The 12,245-nt window shown below is 38.2% G+C and overlaps 1 protein-coding gene and 1 long non-coding RNA gene across 2 annotated transcripts; both read left to right on the top strand.

The window, feature by feature from the left end:
- The first annotated feature begins 1,333 nt into the window (after window positions 1-1,333).
- Window positions 1,334-11,809, top strand: LOC123723233. The gene is made up of 3 exons (XR_006756684.1): window positions 1,334-1,401; window positions 11,480-11,561; window positions 11,790-11,809. It is a non-coding gene; the product is annotated as an uncharacterized LOC123723233 (long non-coding RNA).
- On the top strand, window positions 7,707-9,854 carry LOC106710481. The gene is made up of 2 exons (XM_045685791.1): window positions 7,707-8,127; window positions 9,352-9,854. The coding sequence occupies exons 1-2, from the start codon at window positions 7,730-7,732 to the stop codon at window positions 9,770-9,772; spliced, it is 819 nt and encodes a 272-aa protein (XP_045541747.1). The 5' UTR covers window positions 7,707-7,729; the 3' UTR covers window positions 9,773-9,854.
- Window positions 11,810-12,245: the final 436 nt, after the last annotated feature.

Raw genomic sequence — 12,245 nt, 5'->3', positions numbered from 1 at the left:
TTGGGTGCGCCTTTAAGACGTGTGTTGTGGGGACTCCTTACATCTTTGTCCCCACAAGAGGAGAGTCCGAGTGGACAACGCCGGTTGGGTCGCGGAAGATTGCGTAAGTGTTCCCGTGACCCAGCCACAAGGCGGAATGGAGGGCCCGAGGGGTTTTAGTGGGTATGGCCGAACGACTTTAGGCGAGTCCCACACTCCCTGCGCCACTGCACATACAGGCCCGGCGCAGGGGTGCGTAACTGCATTTCCCCTCGTATAAAAAAAAAAAAAAAAAAAAAAAAGGATTTGGCTGGCTGGCCAGGATCCAACCATTGCACTGAGCGCTTCCGATTATCGTAAAGAACCCATTTTTCATCACAGGTAATGATTCGGTTTAAAATACCTTCATTATTGTGCCGGTTTAGTAATGTAACGCAACAGTCGACGCGCGTTTGCCGGTTTGCTTCAGTCAATTCGTGAGGTACCCACCTTTCAAGCTTTTTAATCTTCCCAATTTGCTTCAAGTGAATTAAAACAGTTTTATCACTAACATCGCAGCCTGCAGCTAACTCGGACGTGGTTTGCGATGGATCCGCTTCCACAATAGCCTTCAACTCTTCATTATCAACTTGAGTCTCAGGCCGTCCACGGGGCTTGTTCTGCAGATCGAAATTTCCAGAACGAAAACGTTGGAACCAAAAACGAACTGTGTTTTCTTTTGCAACACGACCGCCATACACATCATTCACCCTTCGAGTCGTTTCCGCAGCACTAGTGCCACGGCGGAACTCGTACTCGTAAATAATGCGATATTTTAAGTTTTCCATTTTGTAAAATGAGTGACGCAAACAGAAAAAAACAGAAGAAAAAAACAAATGAATGACGGTCATAGAACCACAAATACATGAGTCTATAGCTGTACAAATTTGAATTTGGAATTCCTTACCAAAGAGGAGAAATTCGTGATTAAAGTGGCCAGTACGAAAAACGCCAATTTCATATGTAAGGACCTAATATATATAGGTATAGTCTATAGTACTCTCTATCTGTCCCTTACGGGTGAACGCGCATGTCATATCTATATAATTCTTCATCTGAGGCAATAAAAAGTATTTTATTGTAATACTAGCTTTTACCCGCGACTCCGTCCGCGCGGAATAAAAAAAAAAGAAAAGAAAACGGGGTAAAATTTATCCTATGTCCTTTTCCTGGTTCTAAGCTACCTACCCACCAATTTTCAGCTAAATCGATTCAGCCGTTCTTGAGTTATAAATGGTGTAACTAACACAACTTTCTTTTATATATATATAGATTTCTTGAATATTATTTTTCTAGATTGTTAGACCTTATTGATCCAGAAGTGATTTAATACAATGTCGTGTCGCAATGCATCTCATGCCGGTAGCTGGTACACTGAGAATGGTATGTTGACGAGTTCATTATTTTTCTTTCTAATAAATATATAGTTTTCGTTTTAAATAACAATTTAACTTTAGACTTCGATTACAAAGCTATTTGAAATGCTAATAGTTTCTTATTAACAGTATAAACCTTTGTCTACATAGAAAGATGACAATGTTAAAAGGTTAATGACCTTTCTAAAAGGTCTTTCGCAAAATACCTGCTAACTGTGATTTTAAATTATGCAAGTGCATTAAAATGGACTAACGCATTATGATGATTCTACCTGTGCCTGATATTGTAAAAGAAATTTCTGGTCAAAGTATATATATTTGACCCTTTTCTTTGGGTTGTTTTTATTTCGCTTATAGATAATAAAAATTATATTGGATTTATTTATATTACTATTATTCCAACAGTATAATAAATTTTGATTTGACGTAAATCAAATTGTTTTTAATGTTTTTTCTAAGGTTTTTATTGTTTTTAAAAATATTTATGTAAACACGTTCGTTCGGAAACGATGTTCTTGACAATAATAGTACGCCTGACATAAAAAAAAATATTTTTGTGAGTTTTAATATTACTCTATATTAAATATTATATTATGTTATTAAATTGTAAATGCAGCAATGCTCAGAAAGCTTTTTTGATTGGATTTTTTTTAAATCTTAAAATGAAACTAATGATTTCCGAACGCAAGTGATCGTCGCCATGACAGCGTTTCAAATAAATGTCAGTCAACGAATCAAACATTTTCCTTGAAATACGTTTGTTTTTTTTTTTTTCGGGTGACGTCGAGTGTGAACACAAGTGTCTTCGAAGTTTCCCGGTGTTTTTTTTGATAATATTCGCCTATTTGCTGTTGACTTGCGCTACTAATTCGTGTTGGTGTTGGTATATATCTACCGTGAGTGTAAATATATTGTGTTTGTTCTATTGTTAATAGGTAAGAATCATGGATGACCCGCACGATCCCGGGGGAGGTTATATAGGATCATGTGCGCCCCACTCGCAAAATAATTCCTCTCAGATGGATATTGATTCGCCCAATCCCAGAAAACGACCACCACAGACTGAGGAAAACATTCCCCCTAAAAAAACTATTACAAACCCTTCACAAACTTCGCCGTCGATTCAGTCTACGTACACACATCCCGATTTTGTAGAACGTAAGACCCGTTACTCCGAAGGTGACATTGCCCCTTTTCTAGTCCACGTTAGTAAAACGGTAACAGATGTGTCTGCCGGCACCACCTTGAAACCCATCAAATTCGGACACTTTCTATTTAGGAACAGCATAAAAAATATAATTCAGGATGGTGTGAAACGCATTGGCCGCAACAGGGTTTCAGTGGAATTTAAATCTGCTGCTGCGGCTAACACTTTTCTAGAACACCCTGCACTTCAGTCGGCTAAATTTGAAGCTAACATCCCATCTTATAATGTTACACGAATGGGAATTGTGCGTGATGTACCAGTAGAATGGACTTTAGAGGAGCTGGTCCAATCGGTAGAAGTTCCTGCTGGCTGCGGCGCAGTCATTAAAGCACGCCGCCTGAACAGGAAGAAGATAGAAAACAATATTCCTACCTGGATACCTACCCAATCTGTAGTCTTAACCTTCTCTGGTCAAAAGCTTCCAAAGCGTATTTTCTGCTTTTTTACTTCCCTCCCTGTTGAAGTATATGTCCTCCCTACTATCCAGTGCAACAAGTGCTGCCGATTCGGCCATATTTCAACGCAGTGTCGATCCGCCCCTCGCTGCTTTATTTGCTCCCAACCCCACGAAGGAATTACCTGCTCGAAGTCATCCCCACTATGCCTGTTCTGCTCCGGCCCCCACTCTGCCACTGACACATCCTGCCCAGAGCACAGTCGACAAAAATCAATCAAATTAATTATGTCACAGGAAAGCATCTCATATTTAGAAGCATCAGCTAGGTTCCCGCAGGTGAGTAGATCATTTGCCGATACTGCTCGAATGACTCCACCATTTATGTCTACGTATCCTCAAACAGCTCACTCCGACCCCTCTCAGCCACTACATTCCATTTCTCAACCCTCTTCTTATAAGAAGACTATTACTATAGCCCGACGCCCTCATTCTGCTACCCTAAACCCAGGCTACGACAGAGAAGCCCACCGTCATATTGTAAATACACCACCTTCTACCACCCCCGATGGATGCGCTTTGTTATCCCCCAACCCCCCTCAACAAGAAAATCTATTAGAACTTCTTTTATCCACCCTCATCAACATCATTTCGAAAATGAATGACGTGGCCCTACCGAACAATGTCTACCAAAAATTGACTCAGCTGATCTCCATTTTCAACAATGTCCCCAACAATTCTACAATGGAACTGTCGCAGCATTAAATTAAAAAAAGCTGAACTGATCTTCCTCATAAATAAACATAACCCCTTGATTTTTGCTGTCCAAGAGTCACGCCTACTCCCGGGCTCACGCTTCAGAGTCCCTGGTTTTGCCTGCCTTCGTGATGATAAAAACAACGGAAAATGCGGTAGCTGCATTTTAGTTTCGAAATCCATCCCATATTCTCAGTTGACCCTACCTCCACATGACAGTGACCGTTTCAATGTAGTGGCTGTTAGAACTTTAGATATATCATTTCTATCCGTTTATATACCGGATCCTAACATGTCCATTCTAACAAATCTATTCTCAATCATTGGTGCCCTCCCCCCACCTGTTGTTGTATTGGGTGACTTTAACATTCACCACACTTCATGGGGTTGTTATCATAACGATTCCATATCCTCCGCCTTTCTTGACCTAGTTGATGACTATAATCTCTGCATCCTCAATGACGGCTCCCCCACTCGCAGAGTACTCCCTGGCCAGAACCCAAAATCCGCTGTAGATCTTTCTCTATGCACTCCAGCCATCTCCACACGCCTCACATGGTTTACGTTGTGCAATTCGCATGGCAGTGACCATTTCCCCATCGTTATGTCCTTTCCTGACTCTTCTAATTATATATCCCCCCCTTGTAACCCTCGACTTAAATTTAATTTATCTAAGGCTGACTGGATTCAGTTCTCTCAGTCTGTTGACGCTCTTTTGGCTAATCTTTCTCCAGTGTCCCTTGAGAACACCCATTATGCTTACACTATCTTTAGGAATGCTTTACTTACAGCAGCAGAGACAACAATTCCTACTAAAAATGCTTCTAGGGGTAAAATCCCATCACTTCCTTGGTGGGACTCTGACTGTTCTAATTTATGTAAACAACGTAAAGATGCCGAGAAGGAATACGCGTTACACATGTCTCCAGCTAATTACATTAAATATAAAGAAGTAGCTGCAAGGACAGTCAGAACACTATCCGAACGAAAGAGACTGGGCTGGAACATGTTTTGTGAGTCTCTTTCCCCCAGTTCCCGCCCTTCATTAGTCTGGAAGAATGTCAGGAGATTTCGCGGATCTGTATCAGTAGATCACAATTCTTCTTCCAACGACCCATCGGTTTGGATCGATTCATTCTCATGTCGACTTGCTCCCCCTTACGTCCCCACCTTAGCTGAGTTCTCTTCCCTCCCCCCTCCGCTCTCATCTACTCATGATATTCTTGACGCCCCTTTTTCACTGGACGAACTCACTACAGTTTTGGAGTCTCTTAAGGACTCGTCCCCGGGAGTTGACGGAATACCTTATTCATTCATTGTTAAATGTAGCCCTACGTCCAAATTAATTTTTTTAAACATATTAAATAATATTTATTCTTTAGGAATCCCCCCAGATGAATGGAAAACACAAATAATCGTCCCTATCCTCAAGCCAGCGAAACCTAGTAACGAGTCAAGTAGCTACCGTCCCATCGCCCTATCATGTACCATGAGTAAAATTTTAGAACACCTTGTTAAAAATAGATTGGAGTGGTTTGTGGAGAGTAGAGGCATCCTTCCTAAAAGTCAATTTGGCTTTAGGAAGGGATTAAGCACCATGGATAGCGTAGGTTGCCTTGCAACGGATATACGCATTGCTTACTCTAAAGGAGAGTCCTTGGTCGGGGTGTTTCTTGACATTGCATCCGCATATGATAATGTCCTTCTTCCTATACTCAGACAAAAAATGATCCAGCTGAGTATACCAGAGAAGATGGTTAACTTCATATTTAATTTATTCTCCGCTAGAGCCATTTTAATTTCTTCCCAAAACTCTTTACTTCCTCCTAGACTTCTATGGAAGGGCCTCCCTCAGGGATCAGTTTTAAGCCCACTACTATACAATTTGTATACCTACGACCTAGAACTTTCCGTAAATTCATTTTGCAACGTACTACAATACGCGGATGATTTGGCTCTATACGTCTCAGCCAAGGACTTAGGGGATGCCTCTGCTCGCCTCAACTCCGCTATTAACTATCTCCATGACTGGTTAGGTAATCATGGTCTATCCCTTTCAGTTGAGAAGAGCAGTGTAGTGACATTCTCTCGCATGCGATCTATTCCCGACGTCATTATTTCATTTGATGGAAAAATATTCCCAGTGCGAAACTCAGTAAAATTTCTCGGGGTCGTTTTTGACTCGCGTATGACCGGTGTCCAACACATTAATCACATCATCAAAAAGTGCGAAAAGAATATCCATATCCTTCGTTCCCTGTCAGGCGTATGGTGGGGATCACATCCGTACACACAAAAGCTATTATATAACGCTTTGGTGCGCAGCCATTTTGATTATGGCACCCACATTCTAGAACCCTGCAATAAGTCTGCCTTAACCTCCTTAGACAGGGCCCAATCAAAGTGTCTGCGTATCATAATCGGAGCAATGAAGTCCTCTCCCATCAACGCCCTTCAGGTCGAATGTGCAGAACCTCCGTTGCACTTGAGGAGACAGTACTTATCGGACAGATTCATTTACAAAATTTTTCAGCTTTCCAACCACCCCCTTATTTCAAAGTTACATACTCTTTCAGAACACATCTCTTCCAGCAGTTACTGGAGACATAAGTCCCACCCAGTCCTCTTCACTAGTTTTGTTAGATTTATCAGCCTCCCCTGTCCCGTCTATCAATGTAGGTTAAATCCTTTATTTCTTACATCCTATAATGCAATTCCATACCGCCCGGACATCGTTCTAAATATCGGAATAAACAAAGACGACCCCGATGCAAACGCCAAATTTAACTCTGTCGTTAATGATAAGTGGAATGGTTGGCATACTATGTTCACTGACGCATCAAAAATAAGAGCTGATGGCTGTGTAGGCTTCGCTATCTGGATACCGGAGTACAACATCATTTTAAACTTTAAGTGCCCCCCTCAAGCCTCGATTTTTACAGGGGAGGCGCTAGCTATTCTTGAAGCCTTGATGTTTATAGAATCACATAAGCTTCACAACACGGTGATATTCACTGACTCTAGAAGCTGCCTACAGGCTATCCTTGCAAACCAATTCAGGTCCAAGTCAAAATTCCCTTTTGTTCTGAATATCAAAGAAATTCTTTTTCGGTGTCACGTATCTGGCATAAAAGTCACCCTAGCTTGGATCCCGGGACACAGCGGTATAGTGGGTAATGAGGGTGCTGATCAGTGTGCTAAAGATGCCACGAAAACCGGTAGTGATACTCATTATGCAACCTATGCACAAGATCTAACGTCTCTAGCTAAGGATGATCTTATATCATGCTGGAATGAAGCGTGGAACCTTTCGAAACGCAATAAAGGCAAACATTACGCGGATGTTCAAGACTCACTGCTCGCTCGGCCTTGGTTTTTTAAATATAGAAAAGCCAACAAGAGGGTCACGTCCACAATATGCAGGTTAAGGCTAGGCCACGCTTGTACCCCGGTTCACCTAGCTAAGATAAGGGTCAAGGATAGCTCCCTCTGTGAATGTGGGCTTGAGGAGGGATCAGCAGAACACATTTTCTTTAACTGTCCTAGGAGACCGTCCCTTTACGAAGCGCTACCGGACACTATCCCCAGACCGACGAATTTCAAATCTTTGTTAGGCCTCGTACATACTCCTTTTGTAAATATTTTATGTGAATATGTTAACCAGAATAACATTAGACTATAAGTTGTTTGTCTTTACTAACCTTCTAACAATCTGTTTTGTTATATATATTGTTTGTCTTGTTTTAGGTAAGTAATTCAACAGTCGATTACTTTGTCAAATAATTATAATCAAAATTGATGTGACCTTGTGCAATCACGAAACCCACCCAATAAACAAGAGCCCACACCTAAAGACACCTGGATTCAGTCAAAACCACAGACCAAGCTCTATGAACTGGATTTTGGCGAAATCAAAAAGGACCGCCATTAAAAAAGAAATTGAATTGAATTGAAATACGTTTTGTTTTGTTTTTTATAATGTCGGATAAACGCAAAACATTCGCATTACCTATATCAAAGCCAGTTAAATCAACTCAAGTGCAGTCATCTGTACGTAAAACTATCAGTACGACTAAGAAGAGAAATGTACCAAGACTTAATACGACGTTGTGTACCAAAGTAAACCTAGCAGATGTAACTATTTGCAAGGCTGATGATTTACAAGATTACGAAGAACAATATCGTCAAATAGCTTACGGCAAATTTATGCGTACAATGCTACAAGAATGTTTAGTGCGTGAGAAATTTGAACGAGAAGAAACTGAAGTAGATGTTCAAATGTGTCAATTGGCTGAACGGTTTAACAAAACAACCGATCAATTGGATAAAACAAGCAGAAGATTAAAGGAAATATCATTTATTGTTGAACAAAAAAGGTTTGTATAATAACATTATTTGTAGCCATAGAAACTGCGGTGACATGTCTTAATATATGTTGTCACTGTTTTGTCAAAGAGAATGTAAGGGATGTCAATATACAAGTGCCACAGCAGAGAATTTCAGTGGTTAGATAGCTAATTTTATTAGCCTGATTTTATAGTTGAGCCTGGATAAGTTAGAAACCGCTATAAGTGAGACACTCAGCATAGTTACTAACCTAACCTACAAGTGAGAAATATGTGTTGGTCCCTTGAACTCACGATTATCCAGGTTCCACTGTTTTTTTTTATATTGGAACGAAGTTCCTTATCGCGCATTGTGAAAGGGGGCTAGACGGAAAAAATTCTTACGAAAAGTTGTCACGACACTTTTTGCTATAGTAAGTATGTTAACGACGAATGAGCGCTACTTCACCATGGCAACGACGTGACAATATATAACGAAAATTCATAGAAATAAAATGTACTTCTTGTGAAGACTTAAGTTTTTTATTCATAGAATAAACATTGGTTCCTTCACTAATTAATTGAAAGGAACTTCGTTCCATCCGGGTGTCCCAACACACCTCTCAAGTTTTTATATCATAAAGGTGGTAAACAAGCAAGCGGTCACCTGAGTCCGCCTAAACAGTAAACATCCACAATTACATATGCATTGCCTACCTTAATCTACAGGGGAGGGTACACACAGTAAGAGGATATCTCCTCTTCCTATGTATACCTCTCCCATCAAATTCACTTCCCCCTTCCCATCCTTTCCTTATAAGAAAAAGGTGGGAAGGAAATGTGGATTAAGTTAGCCCTCCAGCACCACACTCATCAGACTGTACGCGGAATTGCTTTCCCTTCACGTCTATCTTCTGTGTGGTCGAGGTATTTCACCGTTCGACATGGCCCATTCGTGCACCCAACCAAAATAGTTGTCGCGGGATCTACCACCATTAAACTTGTTATAATTATTACCTTTCTTTACCCAACTGACTAGAGTAATGTCTTTTTATGTATGTGATGTTCTGTGTCTGTAAATTCTATTGCGCCTGCAATTAACACTAAATCGAACTAATTTTTATAACTGAGGTGTCAATCAATTTGTGTATTCCCCTTGAGTGTCATTCTTGTAGACAGTTGAATTTGTTTGTGGCTTTTTATTTAGGTTATTTGTTTGTTAGTAGTTGTAGTTTTACTAACTAGTCTTATATTATTATTTATTATCGTTTGCAGATTAGCTGATTTAAAATCAAACGACTACACACAATTCCATGAAATGTCTCGGAAATCAAACGCTGAAGAGTTGTTACAAAACTTGGCGAGCACAGAACAAGCATTACTTGATAAATTGGAAACGAAAAATGTCGATTTCGGTTACAACAAGGAAACTGGACATAAACAACTGTTGGACGCGGTTACGGATGCGATCGATGGATTGGCAGAGATAAAGAAACATTCAAACTTGGATGTTAACAAGTTTAAAGAATACGAAAAGACGCAAAGTACATTAAATAAATTGGAACGGGAGAAGTTCGATCTGGAAAGCATGAGGTTACAATTTGAAAAGCGGTTTCCTAATTTCAACGAGAGTTTAATAAAAGACGCTTCTGAGAGAATCTCTCAATTGTTAGATAACAATGATAGTGATGAGTGATTTATGGAAGTGGTTCTTATATTCTTTTAAACACATTTACGGTTAGTTTCTGAGACCTAAATATCTATATAAAACATTATCTATATATATAGTCAGAAAGTGGTGTTAGTTACACTATTTATAACTCAAGATCGGTCGAACTGATTTGGCTGAAAATTGATGGGGAGGTAGCTTAGAACTAAGAGACGGACATAGAAACTTTTTTATCTTGTGTGCATTTTTTTTATTCCGCGCGGACGGAGTAAAAGCTAGTCTTTGATAAAATAAAGATAACAGTATGTGTTTGTTCAATGAAACACGACACTTTACTTTTGATAAAAGAGACTGTTTATTTTTGATACACAACTTTATAATATACAACAATACACTACGAAACGTAAAATAAACTTTATACAAAACAAACTCGTTACAACGTGAAGAAAAAACACACACAAGAAGAATAATGAAAATAAACAAAAGACAACTCTATTCGATACATTTTTCTTAAATAAGTCGCGGCGCCAATATGTGCCAGTTCTATGCATTATCATTAGTGGCGCCATCTATTGAAACTGAATTACTCTTAAACAGTATGTTTTAAGTGGGGATTTTGGTCTCAGAAATCCACAATTAGGGCTTCTATGATTTTAATGTATGTAATTGCATGGCTTTACTAGTCAATGTAATTGTATTTTATCATTTTATTTACTTTTGTACATATATTAAAGTAGCTGTTGCCCGCGACTCCGTTAGCGCGGTATAAAAAAAACTCAATAAGTAGTCTATGTTTTCGTCCAGACTATGTTCTACATCTGTGCCAAATTTCATCAAAATCTGTTGAAGCGTTCCGGAGATAACTTCAAACAAACATACATCTAAATATTCACATTTATAATATTAGTGAGATGTTATTTAAAAAAAAAATGATTGAAACTTTTGTGAGACATTATACTAATGTATCATGATTTTCTACTTATGTATGGATGGATGTTTGTTAGAAGTTATCTTCAGAATGTATCAACAGATCTTGATGAAATTAGGCATATATATAGAGCATACTCGGAAAGAATACATAGGCTTCTTATTAAGTTTTTTTTTAAATCCAAGCGGACTAAGTCGCAGGTGAAAGCTAATACAGATATAAAAGTCTTAATTTCTGAATGTATTTTTTAAAATTATTAAAATATGATTCCTGAGTAAATAATTATTTAAAATTGAATTTGTTGATTTTTCATGTGGGACTATTGTTTAATTAAAAATTATTTCTTGATTTTTTTCTGTATTATAAATAAAATATTAACTCTAGTAATGTGTTTTTTACATATCTTATTTTATAAGTTAACATTAATAGAAGCCAACATCTGTTGCACAAGTTGCCCGCCTCGCTTGGTGAAATACCAAAACCTCACAGACGGCAGATATCAAGTGAGAGTTATTCTATGTACAGTATAAGTGTGCTTGCCGGAGTTCACATTTTAATCCCCTATCCTTCCTCAACCTTATAAACAAAGGGAAGGGAAGTGGATTTGATGGACAAGTTGATACATAGGAGGGGGAAAATGTTCTTTTTCTGTTCATCTCCTGCTCCGGAGATTATTGTACAGTTGTTGATGTCTATGGGCAATGGTCGTTTCGCTGTTTCTGCAAATTCAGAGGACCTTGTTTGTCGCCTTATAATTAAAAAATATATATATTTTACTGGTATGAGTAATATGAAAGCGTTTGCAGGTACTGAACTGTCTAGACAATTAGACCTCTGGTTGTCTAAAGCTGATCTAACACATGGACCAGCGAGAGCTATAATAGCACCGTAAGTAAAAATAAATCTTAGCTATTGTTTTTATCTACTTTATAGTGTTATATCCAGGCAATATTAAGTTAATTTTAAATTTTAGTAACAACGCCATCTATTGATAAATAAAAATAATAATAAAAGTAATTACAACGCCATCTATCGATAAGTCAAAAATATTAAAAAGTTATAACAACGCCATCTATTGCTGATAAAATTTTTTTACGTTTGTATTATTGTTTACAGTCATGCGGGTTATTCTTACCATAGATTATACCTTATATTTGAAATAGATGTGCAACTCTACTTTTATAAATTACCAATAACTACAAATGTGAACAGAAGATGGCGCTGATTAAAATTCAAATATAGGTAGCGCTGTACTCGTTTATTAGTTATTTATAATTTTTCTCAAAAGCAAATGACAAAATGTTTAATTTTAAGTACTTTTAGTAATTTACACTGGATACAGTGCTCACAAAAATTTTAAGAAATATAATTAATATGGTATTAAACCAGTATCTCTTAATTTTTGCAATGAAAAGATAAAACCTTATTAAATTTATTCTTAAAATATAGACTGGAAAGGTTCGATGATAAAAAAAACGCAATTTGTTGTATTATTTCTTTTTATTTTTAAGAATACGTGTCTTATAATATTTTTCCGCCTGGAGTTTAATGTTGTCCTCTCTGTTGAAATTT

This window comes from Papilio machaon, chromosome W (genome assembly GCF_912999745.1).
Source record: "Papilio machaon chromosome W, ilPapMach1.1, whole genome shotgun sequence".
Lineage (NCBI taxonomy): Eukaryota > Metazoa > Arthropoda > Insecta > Lepidoptera > Papilionidae > Papilio > Papilio machaon.
This window is presented reverse-complemented; position numbering and strand designations above follow the sequence as displayed.